General features: G+C 39.0%; 1 protein-coding gene across 11 annotated transcripts in view; it reads right to left on the bottom strand.

Annotated features, from left to right (window-relative positions):
* CASK (peripheral plasma membrane protein CASK) overlaps positions 1-23,569 on the bottom strand; it is a 143,905-nt gene that overhangs the window by 115,494 nt on the left and 4,842 nt on the right. For 6 of the 11 annotated variants that reach the window (XM_046618024.2, XM_046618025.2, XM_069134530.1 and 3 more), the window contains exons 2-7: positions 15,936-16,048; positions 12,433-12,538; positions 11,490-11,567; positions 10,348-10,523; positions 6,849-6,920; positions 2,764-2,853 (exon numbers count right to left, since the gene is read on the bottom strand). In XM_046618024.2, the coding sequence (XP_046473980.1) occupies positions 2,764-2,853; positions 6,849-6,920; positions 10,348-10,523; positions 11,490-11,567; positions 12,433-12,538; positions 15,936-16,048 (635 nt within the window). The remainder of the gene's footprint in view (positions 1-2,763; positions 2,854-6,848; positions 6,921-10,347; positions 10,524-11,489; positions 11,568-12,432; positions 12,539-15,935; positions 16,049-23,569) is intronic. The other 5 variants (XM_046618038.2, XM_046618037.2, XM_069134533.1 and 2 more) reach the window with 3 other exon arrangements.

Here is a 23,569-nt window from a genome sequence, read left to right as displayed (position 1 = left end):
TCTAAATATGAGCTCTTAATATTGATATTTACAGATGCTTATTTTGTTTTTTTCTATTTTCCACTTAAATAACACGTAAAGAAAATCGGAAAACTTTAGAATTTTATTTTTCGTAAACGGCTCGACTTATAAACTATCTAAATACAAATTCTTCAAGGAAATTTTGTGCTCTATAAAAAAGTACCAAGATCAAATCTTCCTATCTCTGACCGATTAAGAGATATTCGCCTATAAACTTTGGATCATCTTGAAAATCTATTAATCAGCTAAAGTTAGGAAAATTTTTCTCCAGTACTTTTTTATAGAGCGTGAAATTTCCTACAAGAATCTGTATTTAGATAGGTCATAAGTCAAACCGTTTACGAAAAATAAAATTCTAAAGTTTTCCGATTTTCTTTACGTGTTATTTAAATGGAAAATGGAGGAAACAAAACAGACACCTCCAAATATCAATATTGAGCGGTCATACGTAGATGAGATATACTATTTGAGATGCTCTACTGAAATTTTGATGCACGTTTGAAAAAAAAAAATGTTTCTTTTTTTTGCATACTCTAATATACATATACCTGGTATTGATATTCGAAAATAAACAAATATACGATAAACATAAGCGTTGCGGAAGAATTATGAATTATTCGTAAGTATCGCACAGCTCAATAATTAAATATGGGAGCATCAAAAATCGCGTTTCTTGTATATAGTAAGAAAAGTGAATCGATGAATGCGGGAGTAATTTTTAACTCGTAACAAAACTTGTTCGTACCGAAGAGTAACATCGAATAACGGTCGCAATTATAATCATGTTTTCTTTCTTCCTTCCTTCCTTTTTTATTTTTTTACTTTTTGTTTTAGTTTTAAATAGCTCGCATTTACTTGATTTGAGAGCAGGTATGACTTTTGCGTCTATACATACCTACTTATAAAATTTGAAAAAGACGGAAATGACACGGCGCCTGGAAAATGTCAAGTATAAAATTTTACCGCCTGGCTATATAAGTGCAGGTTATGAGGTAAATGAAAGTAAGGATAAAACGAAAGCCGGAACTCGTGGAAACGACGCGCGGTCTCGCTACTTCCACGAATTTCCACGTCTTTGCCAAAATTCCGCAACGGACTTGGAAAGATTGGGTCCGTTGATATTGACTCGCGATTCGTTTTCTAAATACGATACGAGGCTGTCATCCACCGACCTGCGTCGTATAAACGTTATTGGAACGGCGCTTGAATGTGAACAACGTTCGTTGGTTCGCGTTGCGGTTCGGCGACGCGACGTAGCAGGGTGCAGGGCATTGTTTCAATCTGCAAACTCTCGACTAACTGCGAAACCGCGGCTCTATTTGTCTTCAAAATCGATTACTCCTTCCTTCTTTCCCCACCGTCCTTCTCTGTTCCTCCGCTTTCGCCTCCTCTTTCGATTACCCTGCATTTCCGAACCCGTCCCGCAATTTCTCTTCCTCTCGTTTTGCTTTTTGTGCTATATTCGATACAACATGTCGGAATGTTCTCCATTTCATAATCTCTATTTTCATTCGTCGATACTCGAAATAACGGCTCCGTACCTGATCGGAAAACGTTAATATTTTCGCAATTTTAAAAACAATGCACACACGTGACTACTCGTACCGTACCAGATGTGTTTTTTCGTTTTTGTTTGTTTTTTCACGAATACGTACTCATTACTCGTGCATTGCATATCGTTCGAAGAGATAGAAAAGCTCTATATTCAACGAACTGGGAACATATCTACTCTCGTTCAATTTAAATGGGCTTTGTGACGATCTGCAATATCTCTAATCTCAATATTGACACAATAATCACAGTGATAAAAAAAAAAAAATAAATAAAAGAAGAACACTATCCGAATATTTGGCGATTTATACGACACTATATTAACGCTACTGCGGAGCGAACGAATGGTAAAAGCTTATCCGCAAACCACGAATAACTATTTGCATATAAACACGTATACCTACGGTGTAAAATTGATGATAAAATTAACGAACATGTACAACGTAGGTTTAATTGTCTGCACGTGACAAAATGATGGACGGACGGACAGACGGACAAACGGAGGGTATTTACGTTACATATGTCGTACGTAAGTGTACACAAACTAACGCATTACGTTGCTGCTACGTTATATTACGCCTAGGCGGAAAAACACAACACACGCACACATGTGGACGGAGCCACCTAAACACGACTATGATAACTATGAGTGGTATAGTACAGTAGCTATACATACGTACTATGGCACAGGCGAAAAACTGAAGAGAATTAATCGTAAAAGAAAGGGCACGAAACACACGAGACACAATTATCCTAATTCCTACGATCGAAGCAAATTTTTCAAACAACATTATTTATGTGTACAGGTGTAATGATACGTGTTCGCACATTACCACAGAACTACTTGTATGCTGATTCGATTTCTTTTAAACGAGGCGAAAATATGCCAAGGCACTAGAAATCCTTCAGCGATAAGTTTTATTCAACGCTAAGGCTAATTGGTATATTGTTGATACTATTATTCTTGCGCCGGGTTGTCGCAGTTCTGTGAAAGTATTTATTAATTTATCGACTTTACACGGTGAAACGAATTTTGAAAAACTTAAAACTCGAGTGCAGAGACGTTACGGCGCAAAAACATTTTCACGTACCCATGCGTCTGCGAATACAGAGAATTATATGTATTGTACGATACGTCGTTGATAAACGCATACCGTCAACGTAACAGTAATGAGTGAAACTGGGGAATACCGATTTTCTCCTCCGTGTCGCTGACAAGCGAGTCCTCCGCATCTGTCAGGTCCTCGAAAGGGAAATTGCTGCTTGGAGGCGCAGTCGGTCCTACCGAAATAATAATAATAAAGAAATGTCTAATCGGTAGGGTCACTTGTAATTTTTGCTAAACGATTTTTGAGAAGGGATAGAGGTTATCTGTGTGTAAAATACAATGAACAAGTAAACGAGTAAATAAATGTAAATGAGTGATCAACGTGAATTGGCCTTCGCTCACGCGCAAGATTCACGCGTGGAATTAAACGCACGATATAACAGAGCACCTATGCGAACTGCTTCCGAACGTGCTGAGGAATACATTTGCGATTTCAGCAGCTATTCGTAAGCCCGCTACAGTGAAGCATAACAAGTAGGTATAACGTATGCATTTGGATTATACAAGATTAGAGCAGCCGCAATTCGTTACGCGGGGGTCGAGGGACGTTTCGCCCCCGCGATTTTCGTCTAGCTTTTATTTTTATACCTTTCTATTATTATTATACGTTTATTTCGCGCCAAGGAAACGCCTCGTTTTTCCTAGGAAAGTATAGTATACCTAGTATATTTTACACGGTATAGTAAATTTTCCGAGTGTAGCGCAGGCTTTTACAGGCTCGGAATACCAAGTGATAAGGATACTCGATCGGTCACGTTTTCACTTCGTATTCTGCGCAGTGTAACCGTTAGGAGTAACGTACCACAGGAAATAATTAATTCACGGTTAACTTAATTACACTGCGGCACCAGACTGAAGGAATTCAGTTTTTCCATAATTAATTTCATTGCATCATCATCGTTATCGCGTATCGCAATTTAGCAGAACATGTTAAATAACATCTATGGCCTTGATACGCCTGATCTGCAAATTTTACCATACGAGATAAACTTGTTTGTTGCTGCGATTTTAACGCGTGTGACGGCTTGTGTTACATTATACACGCGTAGGCATCGTGCAGGCGTAAGCACAAATAAATTTCATCACGATGACGGTTATTATCGCACGGAATTGATTATATTCTCACGAGAGCAATTGTCCGATATGGCGTTAATTGATTTTTATTTTTATTAATTACTATTTTTAACGTAACCTACAGTCATGGGCATGCTGCGGAGTTAAACGCCTACCGGTTTATGAAAATACAGCTACAAGTGTTTTTTGTTTACTTCTTCTTGGAAAGCAAATTTTTTTTTCGGAGCTTAAAAAATTTCATTAAGTACAGATCAAAACTGCTACGTTCCGAAGGCTGTACAGTAAGGTGGTTCTTATTTTGATCATGCCGGATGTATGGAAAAAACTTGGCCGGAACTCCGAATTTGATCGATATAAAAATTCTACCGTTTGACGGGGCGTGTTAGAGTTGTCGAAAAATTCAGGGTTGCAGCCAATTTTTCTTCTGTATACGTTGATTACTTTGGAAGGTAAGCGCGCAGAAATTCAGAAGAAAAAAAGAAGAACCACCCTGCTGTGCAGTACCAGAATGAAATATAAGCTACGAGCGAACATAATAACGGCTAAACTCAATTATGAACATTAATTTTTGTCTAGACTAGCAATGAAATTAATTCTGAAAGGGCCACGTTGCATGCAATTTCTCTCTGACGCGTACACAAGTAATTTCATACACGTTAACTGTATGCCAAGGAGTTGACGAACACCTTATATCGTAGAACAATTTCTATGCAGGGACTGTAAGTAATTCACTGTGTTGATACGTATGCGTATGTACGTACAAATATAAGTTTAAAAATTCTTTTGCTTGTTTTTGTTTTTTTTTTTTTGTCGAGTACTGCAAAACTTTCCATGCATTATAATTTTGTCATATTCTTTATACACGACTGTCACGTGCAGATAATTATATAATTACATAATTGTCATATGTGTATATTAGGGTGTTTCAAAAAAAGACGAATTTTTTTTTTTTTCTTATGGTGTCCAAAAGTTGATAGTATATCTAAAAACAGAAATTTTGGCGCCAATATGAGCTCTTAATATCAATAGGAAGGTTTGCCTCTATCCATTTCTTTATTTTTCATTTAAATAACACGGGAATTTTTTTTTTTTTATTTTTGAATTTTTATTACTTTGGAACGGTTCATCGTAACAACAATCTGAAAAAAGAGATTTGTAGGAAATTTCACGCTCTACAAAAAACGCCCGAAGATCAAAGTTCCTCAGATCAAAGGTTTCAAAGATATCAGCGATCAAAAATAACACTAATCAAAAATTTCAAATATTTTCCAATAAAACTACAAAAAAATATCGTGTGCCATATTTATATTGTTTTTTATGTAAAATTAATTTAATTCTGTTAACCTGAGACTGTAAACTTTTTTTTTTGCTAACCAATTCAATACTTAACTCACAAAAAGCACAAATACATAAATATAAAGGTTAAAAATATCACATAAATGATTATTGCGGTGAGAATGTATCGCTATTCTCAAGACTCGGGATAATTTTTTCTTCTTGACTCCGCGTTTGAAAAGCAAGATATTACTCTACAAACATCTGTAATACGTAAAACGAAGCATATATTGTTCGATGCTTCAAGTATAAATCATACATCATACGCAAGGACATTTAATTCAGGAAAGTCTAAATATATGATATTAAATTGAAACTTCGTGAAAATTAATTAGCGAACGACGATATTGCAGAACCATTGGAGAGCATTTTGAATCATTTAAATTGCGAGAATTCACTTTTGGAAATTCGGAAGATCATATTTGTAAAATGCATAAAGTTTCTAGCTTAATTTTGGTATCAGTGCCACCTCTCAACGGAAATTCGTGACCTCATCTTTGAACAGTTTACAAAATGCTGTCTGTAATGTGTTAAGAATCGCGAAAATATAATTCTCACATGTACTTGGAAGAGGAGAGCTTACTCAATTCTCGCACCCTTATAGTGGTTTTCAGATTTTCCTAGCGAATACAGACTTTGAATAGGTTTAATTGAATAGGTGAGTCTTAAATACCGTTACGCACTTACAAAATGTGAAGACACTCGCCGCTAATGATTTCGTGCAGAGCGAACACCAGAGACAATGCGTGGGTACAAAATGTGAAAAAAGCTCTTTTCACCGGCCGTAATGCAGAAGAGCTATCGTTGACTATCGCGACGCTACCCGAGTATAACTGCAATAAGCGATGTTATTGCGAAGCATTTCCAGCTAGTGTAATGTTCATCTATTGTGCGACAAAGGCCGAGGGGTTGATCGTTGCTTCTATGAACCAGCGTACACCCGAAGGACTTGATAAAGCTTAAATCGACCCCGAGTGAATTCACATTCAAACCTCCGCCGGCGTGTGATTTTTTACTGACGTTGCCGGCTAACATGGACGATTACGTCCTGGGCTTTCATCTAGGTGCCCGCTTCATATTCCGAATTGTCTATAAGCGAATTAGTAGAAATTGCTGAACAGTGAAAAATTCCCGGGACACCGATAAGTGAGAAGGTCAGCTTAGCCGATATCGTCCGTGTCGGCCTGCGGAGGGTTAAGTGACTTTGGGCGAGTTCAGAAGCTTCCAATGCTCGAATTAGCGTAAACCTGACTTAAGGAAGAATGGCCAACCCCTTGGCGTGAGTATGATGCGCGGGTAAACAAGGTGATGGAGAGTGTCGAGAGCGATGTTGAAAAGCTGTCAGCAGCGCGGGTGAAATTGACAAGACCAACGGTGTGAAGCGTGTATAAATAACAAGAGTGAAAATGCGTCTAATAATTGATAAACAACGAATGACGGCGGTAATTGCGAGTGAAAGGACGACGGGAATAGATGTACGACGTGTATTCTATGAGTAAGAGAAGTTGGAAGGGGGCCGAGGTGGGGGATTGGAGGCAAGCAGGCAAGCGATAGCGACTTCTCTCACATTATGGCAGAAAGGCGTGCGCCAAGGTGTCTGCGTGTGAGCGTCTGTGCGTGTGTGTACACGTACGTATGCAATAATAGATAATGCGCGATAGCAGTCGGGAAGAATGAAGGCGTCGTGTGTGGTTCGAGGGTGTAACGAAACGGCACAAGGTCCTGGGGAAGCGATGAGAAAAGGTTAGGTCAGGCTTACCCTCGATGTCGGCCTTCAAGTAGAGCTGCCCCTTTGGGCTCAGACTTCGCCGATACTCGCTCGTGAAACACTCTGCATTCATTCAAACCAAATACAGGTTATCAAACCTACCTTATACAACTTCGTATCACGGCATATGTCTACCTACATATACAGGATTACTTTTTCTTTAACCGGATGGGTCACCCTTCATCAGCTTCTTAGCGAGACAATTGTTAATTTTAATCGAATTTTTCATTTGCTCTCATTTTTTATACGACAATGTACTCGCGAATCATTACACGCTGAAAGTGACAGTTGAATACAGTGCTAATTGTCCTTTGCAACTAGAAATTTTGATTCAAATCTGAATACTGTGTATATAATTATAAGGTGATATATTATGTGAGTTAAAGACGTTTCTCATTCGTATAACAATTAACGGTAGTGATTTTCGAGTTCCTAAACAATGTTTGTAAATTTAATCCCAAATTTATGCAATGTGATATTGAAAATTCTCTGAACACCTGCCGATTTAGTTTCCACGCCTACGATTTCGTATCTCGGAGGAACGTGAGCCGCATTTCGCGGATCGGGGCGTGAGTTATATGGGGGGATTTTTTACGTCACTATTAAAAAGACATTGATAAAAGAGCCAGAAAATTCACCTCGCACGATGTAAGACGATCTGAAAGTGCAGGTATCGGACAATTGAGAATGAGTGTCGGATAAATTGACTTTGTGGAAATATTCTGATAAATTTCAAAGTTACCTAACTCTTTCTTTCGTGTATCGTAAAGAAGAAGTTCAATTAACGCGCTAAGCGAAGTTTGGCGAACTTGTCAAAAACGTTCAACAACTTCGCTCGACAAGTGCGAGGTGAAATTTGCTTCACGCTCGTAGCCCTGACGTCACTTTACAATCTTAATTTAAACCCTTTAGCTTTTCGGTGACAAAGAGGAAGCGTCAGAAAAGAGGATTTTGAAAGTTAAAATTTTCCGAAACACGTTGTTAAATAAGTGTGTCAAAATAAAGCAGCACTCTGTGTAGATTTTAAAGTGATCATTCAAGACCTCGACGGGCTTTTTATCCATGTGCAATAATGCGATTGTACAACCGACGCCATACGCGATAAGTAGTAAATTGATCCAATGTTCGGTCAAGATATTGTTACTACTAATGATCGTCAAAGTTCTAGCCCATAAATCAGCACAAGATATTAGTACAAGGTAATTAGTAAGGAATTTAACCTAAAGTTGCACACTGTACGATAATAATAATGTAAATAATCATAATAGTAACGGTGAGAATATTAAGAAAGATCTGTCACTTGAATACATGTATAAAATATCAAATATTATACGTAGTAGAAAAAAATCAGTACATGATATTATGCGTAACTGCAGCGATTATTATATATATATAATGGAACCATAGTGGAGGATGAATAATCAGAGAATCTATAATTATAATAAAATGCTTTTGCGGCCGCTGCATTCTCCGCATCATCCCCGCCACATTGAACATTGAAAATTTCGAATGCGACTGCCAGTACAATAATTATCGAAGCAAAATTAGTGTATAATATAATACAAGATCGCAAGAAGAGCATCCAACAACGAAATTAAAACATTTATACAATGTCTCATAGACGATTCAATTTATAGGGCCATTTACGTAACAGAAGTACGTTACTGTTATAGAATAGGCCGATATAACAATGGCAATACTAAATCAGAGAGGCAGTATTCAAAGCGATCGCGAATTCATACCGGCGAATAGGGCGACCTAAACACGAATATAATACAGTTGGAAACTTTGCGAAATATTGTGAATGGCCTCGGGTTCTCTGCGTTATACTTACAAGATCGCATATTTCGTCCGATTTATTAATTGGCCAAGTTGCCGGATTGTTATATACGACGTGAATTAGGTGAATTTTGTCAGCCGAATGCAATGCGCAATATCGCGTATAAAGGAAGATCCGAAAAAGAAGAAACAGGCTATCGTTTACGCATTTCCCTTTGCCGAATAGAAAATTCAACGTCCCGTTACCCGAATGCCAAAATATTGTTATTCCGACCAATTTCATTTCTAACGGGCTTTCTTTGATGCCAAAAGTACGAGGCAGCTGCGACGGTCGTTTGAAAGGTTCCAGAAAATTGCGCCACCAGTCTACCGGTGACCTTTAGCGGTGAAAATAAAGCTCGGAGCTTTGAAACGTCGGCGTAAGCACGATGCCTGAAAAAAGGGAGTAGAATTCGGACGCGCGGTATGCACAGCTCGTTATACGCAGGTATCGTCGTCAATTCAAAGGGGAACATGACTCGAGAATTTTGACGAAGGCACGACTTCTGGTTAATTTGTATTCGCATTAGCGAGCGGTGCGCAATGCGCCGCACTCTGTAACCGACGAGTGAAACATTGCACTGGAAAATGAAGAAATCATCTCCCATGCGACGTCCCCACGAACTGTGTGCACGTATCAGTTTCATCCCATGCTTCGCGACGCACGTAATTCTCACCCTATCTCTCGCTGCGTCTACGAAGGAGGATTAACAGAGCCGAACGAGCGGTATGAACAGACTTCAAGAGCCAACGGAAGTGAGCAGCGCGTAAGACGTGCTCTTTTCATGTGATACACTGGCAACTATCCGGCAACAGGTCGTCCAACGCAGCTATGGTCGGTGGCGAGAGCAGGTATAACGATAGACCATAGAGGAAGAATGAAAAAGGCCGGCTCACGGCTGTCTTTGGTTGAAATCACTTGAGGGTGAGCGCCTTTGGGTTAGGAAAAGAGGCGACGGACTGTTTTTTATCCCTTACATCTCTGTACCGTGCAGTGGAGTCGATAAAAGGCTTACAACATGACGTTAAGTCTCAAGGGATTTTCGTTACGAACAAACGTCGAAGCTATCCAGAATTCTGCCTCTCTGACACTAACTCTCCGACGTTAATTACTGTACAATTTACGTATGTGCATGATGATATACGAGGAGAGAAATTCGAGGAAACGACTTTAGACGAATTTATACTTTTGTCATGAGATAAGGTGCTGTACCTACTCTCATACTGTCAATCATTCGAGGGGTTAATCCTACTTAATGTTACCCGAAATCTTATGACTCTATGGTGTTAAGTACGGAAATCAGGTGTCTAATTATATACTTACAATACATGACTACTACACATACGAATGTTCTGCATTTATACATATATATATACATATACATACACAGATACATGTATTCACCGTATTTCCAGACAGAGAAATGTGGGTGAAAATCAACTAGCCAAGTCTAGCGGAGAAAAAGAGCTGGGAATAAACACATCGTGTAAATTTCTCGGCACGCAGGAATTTAATACAAAATCGAAATAATCATATCTCTATCTAGATGAATATGTGTGTATATGTATATATAATGTGTGTATATGTATACATATAATTATATACATACATATGTATGTTTGCACGTGTACAAAATACTACAATATGCGGGAGAATAATGTGTAAACGTACCGACGCCGTTTGTTTGCGACGCTGGCAGCTGGACCGCAACGCCAAATCCGCGTAGCTTGACAGGGGCGGAATTTTCCCGACCTGCTAAGAGCGCGCACTGCGGCTTCAGGTCCCGGTGGATTATGTCGTTCTCATGACAGTATCGAAGGGCTTCCAGAATCTGCCGCATGTAGTGACTGGAAGAAATTTTCATAGTTAAACATTTTCGACAGATCACGCGGATTTCTAGGATAAAAGGTCAAGAGCTAAGGTTCAGCCCGAATGCCGTGCGAGCCGAAAGTTCTGCCGGTAAGGTACGAGTATCCATGGGTGTACTTTGGAGCAACCGAATAACCTCTGACCTTCTTTCTTGGGTCGCGAGGGACGGGAAAAGAAATTCAACCCGAGTCAGTATAAATCTGAGAAGACTCCCACCGAATGTGATAAGGATGGAAAATTGCGTGCAGGGGTATTTCACTTATTATGGATCGGTGACAAATTTTCACAGGAAAAGATCTCAACAGGTACGTTGAAATGAACAGTTTGCAGGAACGTGCTCGAATTTGCGTCGACTGTTCCCGCGACGTCGAGAATGAAGGTGCTTTAATCAAGAGGAAGGAGAAAATTGGCGAGAAGATTGAAACAGCGAGGGTGACAATGAATTTTGTGAATTAAGGCGTGTGGAAAACTAATGAAAAAGAGTAATTCGTTTTTATTGATTAGCGGTGGTACGAAGTCCTTCAAGTTATACAATGTATCTGTACGTACGTTACTCTCCAACGTATATAAAAAGAATTCCATAACGTAAATTACCACTTAACGCGTTCATTGAAACAACAATTCTCAACTAGTTTTACGTCTTTTTTGCACGGTGTAAAACGTGAGTAGCTATCATCAGTCGTGCTTGCGTGATGTAACGGATTGACGGAGATTTTGGATCTCGCAATAATGTGCTTCTTCTCATTGATCATTGGGATCGAGCTATTTTACCGCAAGCTCTATTTCCAAGTTTAAATAAAGGCTCTTATTGCTCATAGACCCTCGAACAAACCATTCTACGTTGTATGGTTGACGAAACAAGTAACCGCGATCATGAACTTATGACCGAGGAATGCTCACGCATTTGTCACACATGGATATATAAGGGAAAATTAATCTCTGACCTGGCAACTGCTTCGCTGTAGACGAAACCAGCTGTGGCACGACGCACAACTTCGAAGCAAAGGTCCGATCCGTCCATGCTGTGGATTAGAACGGGTATAAGTGATTATTCACCACCGGCAAGGAGAATAAAATCCGAGTATTGTGTTCAAGGAATGAACAGATACGAATTCTTATCGATACTCAAACGAAGTCAACTACTTCTCATATTAATGCATGGTATTTGATACGCACGATATGCTCTTAGCTGCATCAAATTTACTCACTGATTGCATATTGTCAGATTTATGTGACGTACCTACCTCTGTAATCTAGTTCGTTTGATTCATAAATTTACTGAAATCACGTCTATAATTACTACCTTCAAGATTTCTGCATCTGCAAGAACGAACTATCGCTAGAGCCGTAGCTTTCACACCATCGTTCTGGCAATGCGAACAAAAGTTCTGTGAAACATCTTGTAATAGGATTTTATAAAAAGAGTAGAAAACCGCAACTAGATTATCAAATGACAAAAAAGAAAGTTCGATATAGCTCTGTTCGTGGAATGACTGTTGAAAAGTTACAGTTTGTCGACGTTCATTTTTGCTGATGTAGAAATCTCTCGAGGTTATCGACTTATTTTTCTTGCAACGCTGTAGGTTCAAAAACTGAATCAGTGAATTCGGTGATCTCCTTTTCCAAGCGAGTTTTCTCGTCAAGTATGTTCGCAAAATAGTTCGTTTGCCTATTCCGACGAAAAAGTTTGAGGGTAACAGACTTTACAATGAAAAGAACTGATCAAGAAACTTGTCAAAACATCTCGAGTTAGGTAAGCCTTTAAAGAGGACGTCACTTGAATTGTATCCCATGGACTGAATTCAAGTAAACTCGTTATCATCTAAGGCCCACCGTACGATACATGTAAATTGTGTAAATGGGGCTGTATCCGCAGAACATACTCACTATTCGAACACCATGTAAAGCATTCCTTCGGAACTGTAGGTCTCCAAGAGTTCCACGATGTGGGGATGTTTCAGCATGTGACATATCGTTGCCTCGCGTTTCAAGTCTGTAACATCCGTGCGACATAATATGCATTGGGCATACACTGTAGTTGGGCAAATTTTTGAAAGAGTATTTGGACAGTTCGTAGAATCAGGATAGAGTAAGGATGTTAGAGATGTCCTGTGGCGGCTGTGTCATATTGCAACAGGAGCCTGGCACGAAGAAACTTTTCGAACGCTAACGAGTAAGCTGGAGCTTGACCCACATTACCCTTTCTGCGACTGTATCTTGTCGTGAGAGTAAATCCCCGGCGTGCAAAAGTTGAAGCTCGTGAAAAGAAGCGCGGTAATTAGCGGATGGTAATTACCGTGTATTGTTATCACGCCCGGGGGTTACTGAGAATGAACTAGGTAGTAAACTAAAATAACAATAACGACGCGTGTCTACACAGAGAGACAATGAGAAACAACGATATTTTAAATCAACTTTTTCGAACGCGTTGATATCAATGTTCCGAAAAAAAACGTTCCAAAGCACGTATATTAAAATAGGCAATCGATCGATACGCGGAATATTTTATTCCAGACGTAAAGTTTTCTCGGTTGAATCGCAAGTTCTTATTAAAACGTGTTTCGGTGTTGGTAAAATTTATACGCTTCTACACTTTTGTAAAAGGGGAATATACGCTGGGTACTTTCTTCAGGCAAAAATACATCTCAAGATATCACAAATCTGGCAATGCGCGTTCGAAGTGCAATTGTGGTACATCCCTTATGGACTATGACATGGATTCTTTCCGCTTAAAGCGATAACACCTGAAGCGTTATAGGTGAGATATTGATTACTGATTGATGTTGGTCGAAATGTTTATCTAAGAACGTGAATTAAAAGATTACTTTGTGAATGTAATTGAATGTAGGGTGTGTAGAAGTGTCTTCATAAATAGCAGGTTTTTGAGTGATAGAAGGGATCAAAATGTGAGATGTTCAAAGGTGGCCTGGGAGAAGCAGGGGGTCACGCATAGCTGAGTAGGCACTTTTCAGATATATGCAAGTCCGAGGAGACGTGAAAGATAGAGGGACAAGATGAGAAGTATGAGGTTACAGTTAAGAGATAAAAGTGGCAGTCCGAGACTCGGCCGGATATTACAATTGTATGATTTTTGGACGAAACGTAGGATGCGTGAGACCAGTTTCCTTCAAGTCGTGTTTAATACTACACCAACCGACGCATTATTTTCTTTTGTATTTTGTTTACCAATCCACAGAAATGTCCTTCCAATTTCCCCCAATGCCAGTGTAACAGCCCCCTTTTCTGTTTATGACATGATACGCGGGGGGGAGGGGGGGGGGATCAATCCAATGCTCAGTAAAAATTTACTCCCACGTTCAAGACGCCAGTGAATCATTGCCGCATAATCGGAGAACAGAGATGAAAAACTTGTAGCAAAATGGTTTAACCCTTAAAGTTAACAGAGTCAGTCAGTAGTTTCATTAATCATCGGAGGGCACATGACGGTCACGCAGATGTTAAAGGAAAAGAAGAATCTCGCGCTCAGTGACGACTGCCGAGTTAATAACCGTAATTCCTCTTATGGATTCCCGGGAGTATTTTCGGACAAGAAATCACCTCGGAAGACGCACAATGCAGCGAAGCCCATTATGCTTGCGCAACCAGGACTCAGGTGGGAGTCATATCCATCAGTGCTCCTAATGATGTATAACAGGTTAGTTGGGACGACTCGAGATTGAGGGTTGACGGGTCGAATGAACAACGCAACAAGAACGCAGTTGCCTGGATGCTACTCCAGCTGTGATACCTCGTTTTATTCAGTTAAGAGTTCTTATTGTTAATATTTAGGCAAACAGACCCCTGCCTACCTGGTCCGCCACTTACTGATCGTGTCTTTCAATGCAAAGAATTACGAACATTGAGCGCACGTTATTTCTGTCCGAGAAAAGCTCGTTAAACTCTTTCCACTTTTCGGAAGAAAATTATTTTCGCGAGAAGATTATAAGTGAGTATTCGTTTTTTTTTTGTCCTTCAGGGTGATTTTGTTATGAAAAAATGCCTTGCAACATACGATATTCGATCTTCTCAGTAGAGACAACTATTATTACTTGGATTTAACAAACTTTTATCTCCTTATTTTTATAAATAGGGTTAGATAACTGTCACACACTTTTCAAATTTAATTGTTTCGGTTACATTATCTAATCGTCAGTTTCAAAAGCTATCTGATAATTCAGTGACAACGAGTCTGCATATATTAGATAAAGGCGCAATCGGTGTGAGAAAATTCAGAGAACCGTTTTCCATCGATAACTTGTGCATGACAAGGTTTCTAGTGTACAGCAAAATAGCCTGCAAAAGCAGTCCCAGAAACGTTGATGAATAAATATTATAAGTTTCGCATGTATGTACCTATCCAAAATGGTACACAGACTCGGCTAGTGGGATGTAGTGTAGCCTACTCTTGCAAGACTTGGATAAAAATACATTTTCAGGGATTTTTCAGACCGAGAAACCAATTGAATGTTTAACCATGCTCACGAATTCTGAAGTGGAGATAAAACAACTCTTATCGACTTACCTTAATCTGTTCGATTCACGTAAACGAAATGGAAAGAAAACAGAAAAAATGAAAACTTCATTTCAGGCGAAATGTTTTTCTTACTGGTACAAATTAAATTTTCCTTTTTAGGAGTGAATATTCCTTAGAGTTCTTAAACGTATGTCTAAGCTTCGAAACCGCGCAAGGGTCTCACCTTCTATTGAATTATGAATATTCAATATTGGAAGAGTGGATATCGCGGTATAGAATTTTGCTCTCACTGTTTTTGAGGTATGCAAAAGCGCAATGCCACACCCGGATCCCCACGCTGCTCGTAACTTTCCATCTACGTATACGCACGTACATATTACATACATATATGTATATGTATATGTATTTCTCCTGAAAGTATCCTCCTCCAAGAAAACTTGCCAATCCTAAACTTTGACACTCCTTTAGAGAGTTATATTTCACTATCGCTTAATTCACGTCTGTTGGAAAAATCTTTCGTACTTCAAGCTTTACAGTCTAGAAACATGAAAACATTTGTTGCCGATATTTCGAGTGGGTATTCATTCAAAATACAAACAGCGTTGCAGAGGGCGGAGAATCGACTCGACAAGTCCTGCGTGCCAGTAAAAAATACGGGCGGAGTTGTGACATAAAAATGCAGCAACCTGCCTCCTAGACGTATATTCTTGACGAAAAAATAACAGATCGTGTTCCACGACGATCCATGAACACAAAGGCGAAAGTGAGGAGAACACTTGGACGTAGATCGTTATAATTTTAGTGCAAATACAACTCGATGAGATAATCATTACCGTCATTACCTGTGGCTTTTGCTGATAATTGGTTGGGTGAATAATTCAGCGATGATTAGATATGATCCGCTTGATGTACTTACCGGCTGTGCTGAGTCCAGGACTGGAAGTGAATTTCGCAACGTCGACGATTTTCACAGCAAATGTTTGACGAGTTTGACGGTGATTGCATTTTCGAACGACGCTGAAAGGCCCTCTGAAAATGGAAAAGAATGTTAGAATCAGGGATTTTCGTGCTATACATATGTGTGCATATTTGAATTTGACGGTGTTCGAGAAAGAGATCCGAGGATCACCCATTACAAAAAAGACATGTGCAGACTGCCTTGCCTGCGTTATTTCCCTGTGAGCATGATCAGATAGAATGATAAGCATCCGCAACAAACACATTACCATATAATATTTATTACACATTATTTATTGATTTTAAAATACCACCTATAATCGATATTCCAGTCATGTATAACGAAATAAACCAGTGTGCTGAGATTATCCGAGATTTATCGCTCAACGAACCGTATAGTACATGTACATATATATTATTGTTCAGCCTATGCTTGACGTGACAGACAAACTGATCCTTTTGAATTTCATACTCACAATCAGACGCGAAGGATGCCAGAATTCATTCAATTTTTCGGTTCGATCCGTTGCGTCTCAAATCCGTTACGGTATATTTCTAGTCACGTTGGGTATCTAGAAAATATGTGGTTTCGAGAGATTGACTGGATTTATAAAAGTCAGATTCGCTGCATTCTGATTGAAGAAGAAATTTATTTTCGTACTTCAAATCAATAATATCATTTCCATTGTACTTAGTGCCTGAACGCAAGTTAACGTTAACATTTTAGTCTTCAATGTCTAAGAAATTCGTCGTTACACTTTATTTTCTTGCGTTCAATAATTTTTTTGCCCTAATCAAGGGCTTTATCTGGTTCTTCACAGCTACTAAACTTTGCGTCGTTTGTTATTCATTGAATATTTACGTTACGTTGTTGAATGAATATAAAGATTACGTTACCTATGTTACTCTTGACACATAAAAACATGTCGAATTCTACAAGCATCGACTTTCAAAAGTGCAGTCCGTTATAGCTAGCTGATATGACCGGCAGGACCGAACTTTCCGGTCTGCTATCAAATTCGAGTCAGGTGCCGAAGCCGTCAGAATGATTATATCGTGCAGTTATAAAATTCAAGGAGATTCCACGGTCAGCCTGCAGGAATGCAGATACGATGAAGGAAAAAAATAAAATCCCCGCACGTTGTTCCGCCGCGACGGAATAAAATAATCTCACAATCGGTCAGAAACTATACGATAAGATCAATTGAAAATTCTAAAATTCAGCTTTGAAACTGAAAGTATTCAAAGTGGATGGTTTTACACACGATGCAAGACGATTATTAGGTTCGTCTTCTCCCTCGACAATAACCTTGTACAGGTATAATTGTGAAAAGCCAACAGCTGGATTTGGCGACTTAGTTAAGGGCCGAAGGTGTCGGGTGGGATTCGCACCGAAACTAACCGTCCCACCGATGGCCTCGCTATTTCGAGTAAGTTACGAACTTTCATTTCGCTCACAATTTCCCGAGGTTGATCCCGCCGTATTTCACCCCAGCAGGTCAATCAACCAGGTGACCTCTTCGGCAAAGCCTGGAGCTTCTGAAAGCCACGTTCCACCGAGATCATTTTGCGAGCTTTTTCTTTCAAGACGAGCCCGCAAGACGCTGCTCCTTACTCTGATAAGTTGAGCCTTCGAGTCACAGCAGTTATAGTTGTTGTCAGCCCTGTTATTGTACGTGAGCCCATCTGTTTATACCTATAGTAGCAGTTTATCCCCTTAGGTGCGCTCATCAAGTTCGGGAGACGTGGAGCGAATCGTAGATATTATAACCTGCTTCGCTTGGATGGAAGATTGTCCGACTTAGAATCGTGTATTCACTACTCATTGCTACTGTCGATTGGACGTCTTCGTTTGTACAGCCGTATGATTCAGTACTTTCATTTGGAAACAAATATCGACAACGTGAAGATGACGCATTAATAATGTATTTGAAACGTTCAAAAATCGCAGGCGGTTGCTGCCAAACATCAAAACTAAAATTGTTGCTGAGTCCAACTTTGAACTATAAATCTGAACCCTTAAGTAAAATGAATACTATAAGTATACGATTATACATTGTATACTCGTTTTAACTTATTCGAATTTGGAAGGTATGAAATATACAAGTACGTCAACGACATACCTATGTGAACCTAGCACCCGACTTGGAAAAACAAATGTATTGACTAATTTCTGAATATTCGCATTTTGACCATCGCACGATAAGCATGGAATGTGGAGCCCAATTAAAAAAATTGAACGTCTAATCCAGCGATAACGGAATTCCACCTTAACGGTACTCCGAAAAATCTTAGCACGTACTAAAATAACAGAAGTCTTTCCCTAACTCGCAGCGATTGCGCGCAGAACATCACGAGTTTCACCGTCAGCATAACAAATTGTGATGTTCACTCTAATAGAAGGCGAACTGGTCGAGGTAAGCTTGGAGTTGCATGTAATTGAAGTTTGCAAGTGGAATTGACAGCGCATCCCCGCAAATAAATGACGCCCCCCGATTCGCAGCTTTGCGCATTCGGATGAAATATCGCCGGTGGCCACCCGCCAGCACCGAACAGTCGGCAGACCCTTGTTGTCCGGCTCTCGGTGCCTATCGGTGTATTTCAATAGATTCTGCATGTTGTATTAATACCCCACGTAGCTAGCTGCGCGTTATAGACACGCATTGGTTTCAGACATTTCTGCACGAACATGTACTACGCAGGAGAGTAATGCCTGTTTAAAATTTCGGCTCGGAGTTATGGTCCAATTATTTGGCTCCTGAAATCCACACTTGGCAAAATTTCACAACGCCAAGTTTCCAGCTATCTTAAGGCCAAGGCCGCGCCGGAAACGTTGTCCGGTATGCAAGAAAAAATTTATACTTTTCAGGATTTTATAACCTGATTAAATTTTTAGTAACCATGCATCTATACCTAGTAGTGCGCTAAAAGTAACACCGATATAGTATACCGTCACTGCTCATTCTCATCAGTCTGGATATTAGAAATACTACGTGATAGAATTACCTCAGCGAATATGATTTCATGGTTACATGGATGATAAAACATTTTGCATTCAGCTAAAAAAGTGACTACAATTATTCTCAACTCCATTTGACTACTTGAAAGTGCTGGGATACAGAAGCTTTGCATTTTGCGAAGCTATCTGCACATACTTCTCTTCGGGTGTAAGATTTATTTAGCCGAAGCCACCCTGATGGAACGCTCATTCGAAATATATACCGACCCTTCATCTTCTTCATCTAAACTGTGATCGGTAATACATGACTTATATTTCTGTACTATCGATTTTGCTGGTGTAGCTATTCCATAAGGAAAGTTAAGCCCTTGGAATTCAATAGCTACGCGAATAGATGTCTAGCATCGACCGATACTTGGCTTCGGTAAATCTTTGCTTTGTGTCAACGTGTACTTGAGTTACGGCGCGAAAGAGACAAGGAATGGAAGAATTTCCGCCAGCCTGATTAGTTAACATCTGCTTCTTACTGATCCACTCTATAAAAATTGTTTAACGCTGAAACTGGCCGCCTAAGAATCAAGTCGCCAAGAGTAACGCATAGTAATGACTACACGTAGTCCAATGTCGTTTCATACTAACTGTGAGCAAAATGAAACATATTCACATATTCTAAAAATGACCGATAGTGTATCTGCATGTAGATCACTGACTATGCCACAATTTTAACATACGATATATCTTCCTGGGGGCAAGTATCGCAGTCTTGTTGAATTATAAAGTACTCGGGATGGCCGGGAAAGAAAATAGCATCCACTTCCATCGACTTCTCATCGGGTGTCCCGGGCGGAACGTTGAAACTGTAGGATATAAAATACCTGTACTCAAAGAGCTGGAGATGGAAGATAAATATCAATAAGGGTTAAGCGCTCGCGCAGTGTAATACGTTTCTTACAATTCGTAGAGTCTGCCATTTGAACCGATGAAAACGAGACACTCGTTTCGAGTGAGCGAGTTTGAACCGCGGACTTTTATTTCATTGTCAGATAAATAAATCAGTCCGACTACTTGCGAAACTCTTGACTAACAATAAATTCACAGTTCGTTAATGACGGTGACGCAGAGAGATTTGAGCAGCGATTCGTTTTCAACTTTTCGCCCATTCGCGTTTTACACGTTCTTTACGAACGCCGCATTCGCTGATGCTCGAAAATTCTCAATGAAACGGAAAGGTGGACTCTTTCCCTGGACCATGAATGATAATTCAATGTAATATGATGACATATGAAAATGTTACTGACATATTTTCATTCACGAGTGATGTGGGAGTAGATCATGAAATAGGTGAACATTTCTATCGGTTTTACATGAATAACGCAAGAAAAACAGAATTTTAATTTAGTATTGTTAATGAAAGAGAAAAAGTAATTGCACTGATGTAATAATTCCTATCCCGTTTCTATCACAATCACTTGTATTGTTGCATGTAGTCGGAATAACGAATTCTCCAAAAAATCTCCATATTAACATTAACAACGTCAAAAATATTCACACGTTAAGTTTGTCCGCAGTGGATGAGTTTCGTGTCAGTTAAATCTCAATTATGAGGACTCGATATTTTTCGGCTGTATCTTTTGAGAATAAATTGTCTGATCGTTTTACGACTGATCGCCATTGCATTTTCTTAAAAAGATACGTCGATGGGGCGCATGAAACCATTAATTGCTTCATTTTTTCAATATTGTTTGAAATTTTGGCAATAACCAAAAGCGATAGTACGCAGTTCTACAGGATCATAAAATACTTTATTTGGACAGACTATCGCATTAGATACGGTATAGTTCCTGAGAGGCGTTGATTACTAAGAACAAATACGCGAAACACGTCGAGGATACATTTCCGTAATGCAGTGCCTCCAGCAACGAGATAGTAAAAGAAACGACACACAGTACGTACCTCCTTTCTAATTTAAAAATGTTGTCCATGCTTTCTGTTCTACGTCATTTGCGAAAACTGCTTGAGGCAATGCTGCATAATTTTCCTGGCGTAAAGTTTGTCGGACGTTGCCATAATTGTACGTCTCATGTATACATATATATACATATATATATATATATATATATATATATATATATATAAAAGAGAAAGAAAATTCATTCCAGTGAAATCGATTCGTATTATTAAGTTATTTTCCACAGGGGCTTATTTAGTTAATTAGATGAATTTTTCTTTCGCAAGTATCGCATTTCTTGAAATTCTTTTTATTACGGGGGAGATTAAATAAAGTTTCTGCACTTGATGCGGATTCTTTGCACAACTCAAATTTTAAAACTAATCCTGTGGGTGTTTTCCCCAAAGCCTAACGTATACCCAAGAAGATATCAATGGCCTCTCTGAAGTGTATTACGAAATTAACCCTCACAATTGTCACAGGCATTTTGGCTTATTTATTTTATAAACGTAAACGACATATCCAGCACTCGAATTAATCAAGTTGGAAGACAGACCGGTATACCAATAGGTTTATTTATAAAGAACGATCGATCTATGGTCCAGTATTATACCCGATTTTCGCTCATTTTAAAATGATTGAAATTGAAATTGGGTTTTCATTCTTGCATAACGTGATTTTTGGTAACAAGATATTTCATTGAAAAATAGACATGATGGATGATATTAACGGCATCGAACACAACTGGTCTCGCACACTCGTGAGTACTCAACTTTTTGGTTATTTAGGTTACGCCTACGTTGAATCTACATGTATTAGCATGTCGAGGGTGGATTCCCGTCAAAGTTTTCCCACGTCTAAGTTACGCTTAAGTTACCTTACTTGATGTGATAACAAGTCGTAAAAACCATTCGTGGTATGCATCACCTATTATTTTTATCATCAGTTGCCTGTAGGATATTGGAAGGAGTGTTATCCCGTAGGGAACAAACGATTCACGCTTTACTGGCACTTCTGCCAGGCCAACGATTGCACTTTATGCCAAGTATATTGGCGATTTACGTGATACTCTTTGTGAATTAATTTCCATTCTAATGCGTTGTCGCCGCGGCGTTTTCGATTCATCGAATAACAGATTAGTACCATGGCGCGAGTGTTATACATAGACAGGCACTACATGGTATGGTCCCGTGTAACCTGCCCCGTGCAAAGTATGTGCGGTATAAGCAGACACGTCAAGTTGCATGACAGGCGAAGTATGTGTTTCGAGTAGAGCATGATGTTGGTCGAGGGGATTTGCAGCAACGAAAAATGATAAAGAAATGAAAAACGTCTGCGGCGTATGCAAACTGAGCTGGATGAGAGTTTTGCAAGAAATATCAACATGAGCTACTGGATGGCGTGTCGTTATTATTGTTCAATTACATGCACACGGTGGTAGGTCAAACTGGGGTATAATATTACCACTACAGGTGAAATATTTCTCGAATTATGCCACAAGACTTTCATATTTTGAATCAAATTAGGCGCACTTGCGTTGCCACCAGTTATAAGCACGTGATGCATGCCATTAGACGTTTGCTGCGATTTGATTATTCCCGAATGGATGTTTTGTTGTTCACCTCTACGGGGCAATGGCTCAAAGCGAAAGGTTGGTGTACAGTATTTGGCGAAATTTCAAACTCGACTCGAAAGTTGAATGGTATTTTATATCAGATTTGATACCGAGTATCAGTAGATTTGTTCACCACGGATTTGATAGAATTTTTCACACATTACGAGGACAGATCGTCCAGAATCGCAATACGATTTAAATTTCAAGGATCCTTGCCCCCTCTTAAACCTACGTCAGTTCAGATTATTTAATTGTGAATCAGCAATCTTCGATTCTTCGTTTTTTCTTTTATATAGCCATGCGCGGTGTTTATAAAGAAGCTGTTTTGTTTTTCTTGTTTCTTTTTCTCTCTCTTCCTCTCTCTGATTTTTTGTAACGAGATGCACTATTTAAGTTCAAATTTAGTGATTCGGTGAATTAATCGACACGAAAATGTCATAGGTATGCGGCTTAATCAAATGCCTTTTAAGTTCTTGTGCGATCTAAACATGTGTGACAAAACAAACAGAAGACAACCTTCAAATTACAATTGAACTTTCTTAATTTGTAATTGATTCGAAAAAAACGCGTCAATTACAATTTTAATTTGTGATTGATTAGAAAAAGGATGTCAATTACTTTTTTAATTTGTAATTGATTCGAAAAAATATGTCAATCACAGTCGTAATTTGTAATCAATTTTTTTTTTCAAATATAAAATACATTTGTTATTAATTTTTGTCAATTACTAACACAACTGTAGTTTGTAATTTGTAATTAATTAATCACAAATTTGCTCAACACTGCTTAATTGTACGAAATTTTGCGATCCCGTCACGTCTTCAACGTGTAATAGATTATTGGTAGTAAGATATTATAGAACAAGGTAAGAAAATGGATGTAAAATTGTTTTGGGATGTTTTTACGAGAGCTTTATAAGTGACATATAATATACGGTGGGTAATAAAATACGTTGTTATAACCGAGATTAATGTCCTGTGAAAATAAATGTCTACGAGAAGAGGAAAAAGGGGATGATACCTGATGAGACTTCCAAGTTTCAAAGATTTTCTACATGGCTGGAAACATCGT

This window comes from Neodiprion pinetum, chromosome 3 (assembly GCF_021155775.2).
Source record: "Neodiprion pinetum isolate iyNeoPine1 chromosome 3, iyNeoPine1.2, whole genome shotgun sequence".
Lineage (NCBI taxonomy): Eukaryota > Metazoa > Arthropoda > Insecta > Hymenoptera > Diprionidae > Neodiprion > Neodiprion pinetum.
Note: the sequence above shows the minus strand (reverse complement) of the source record. Positions and strands in the feature narration are given on the sequence as shown.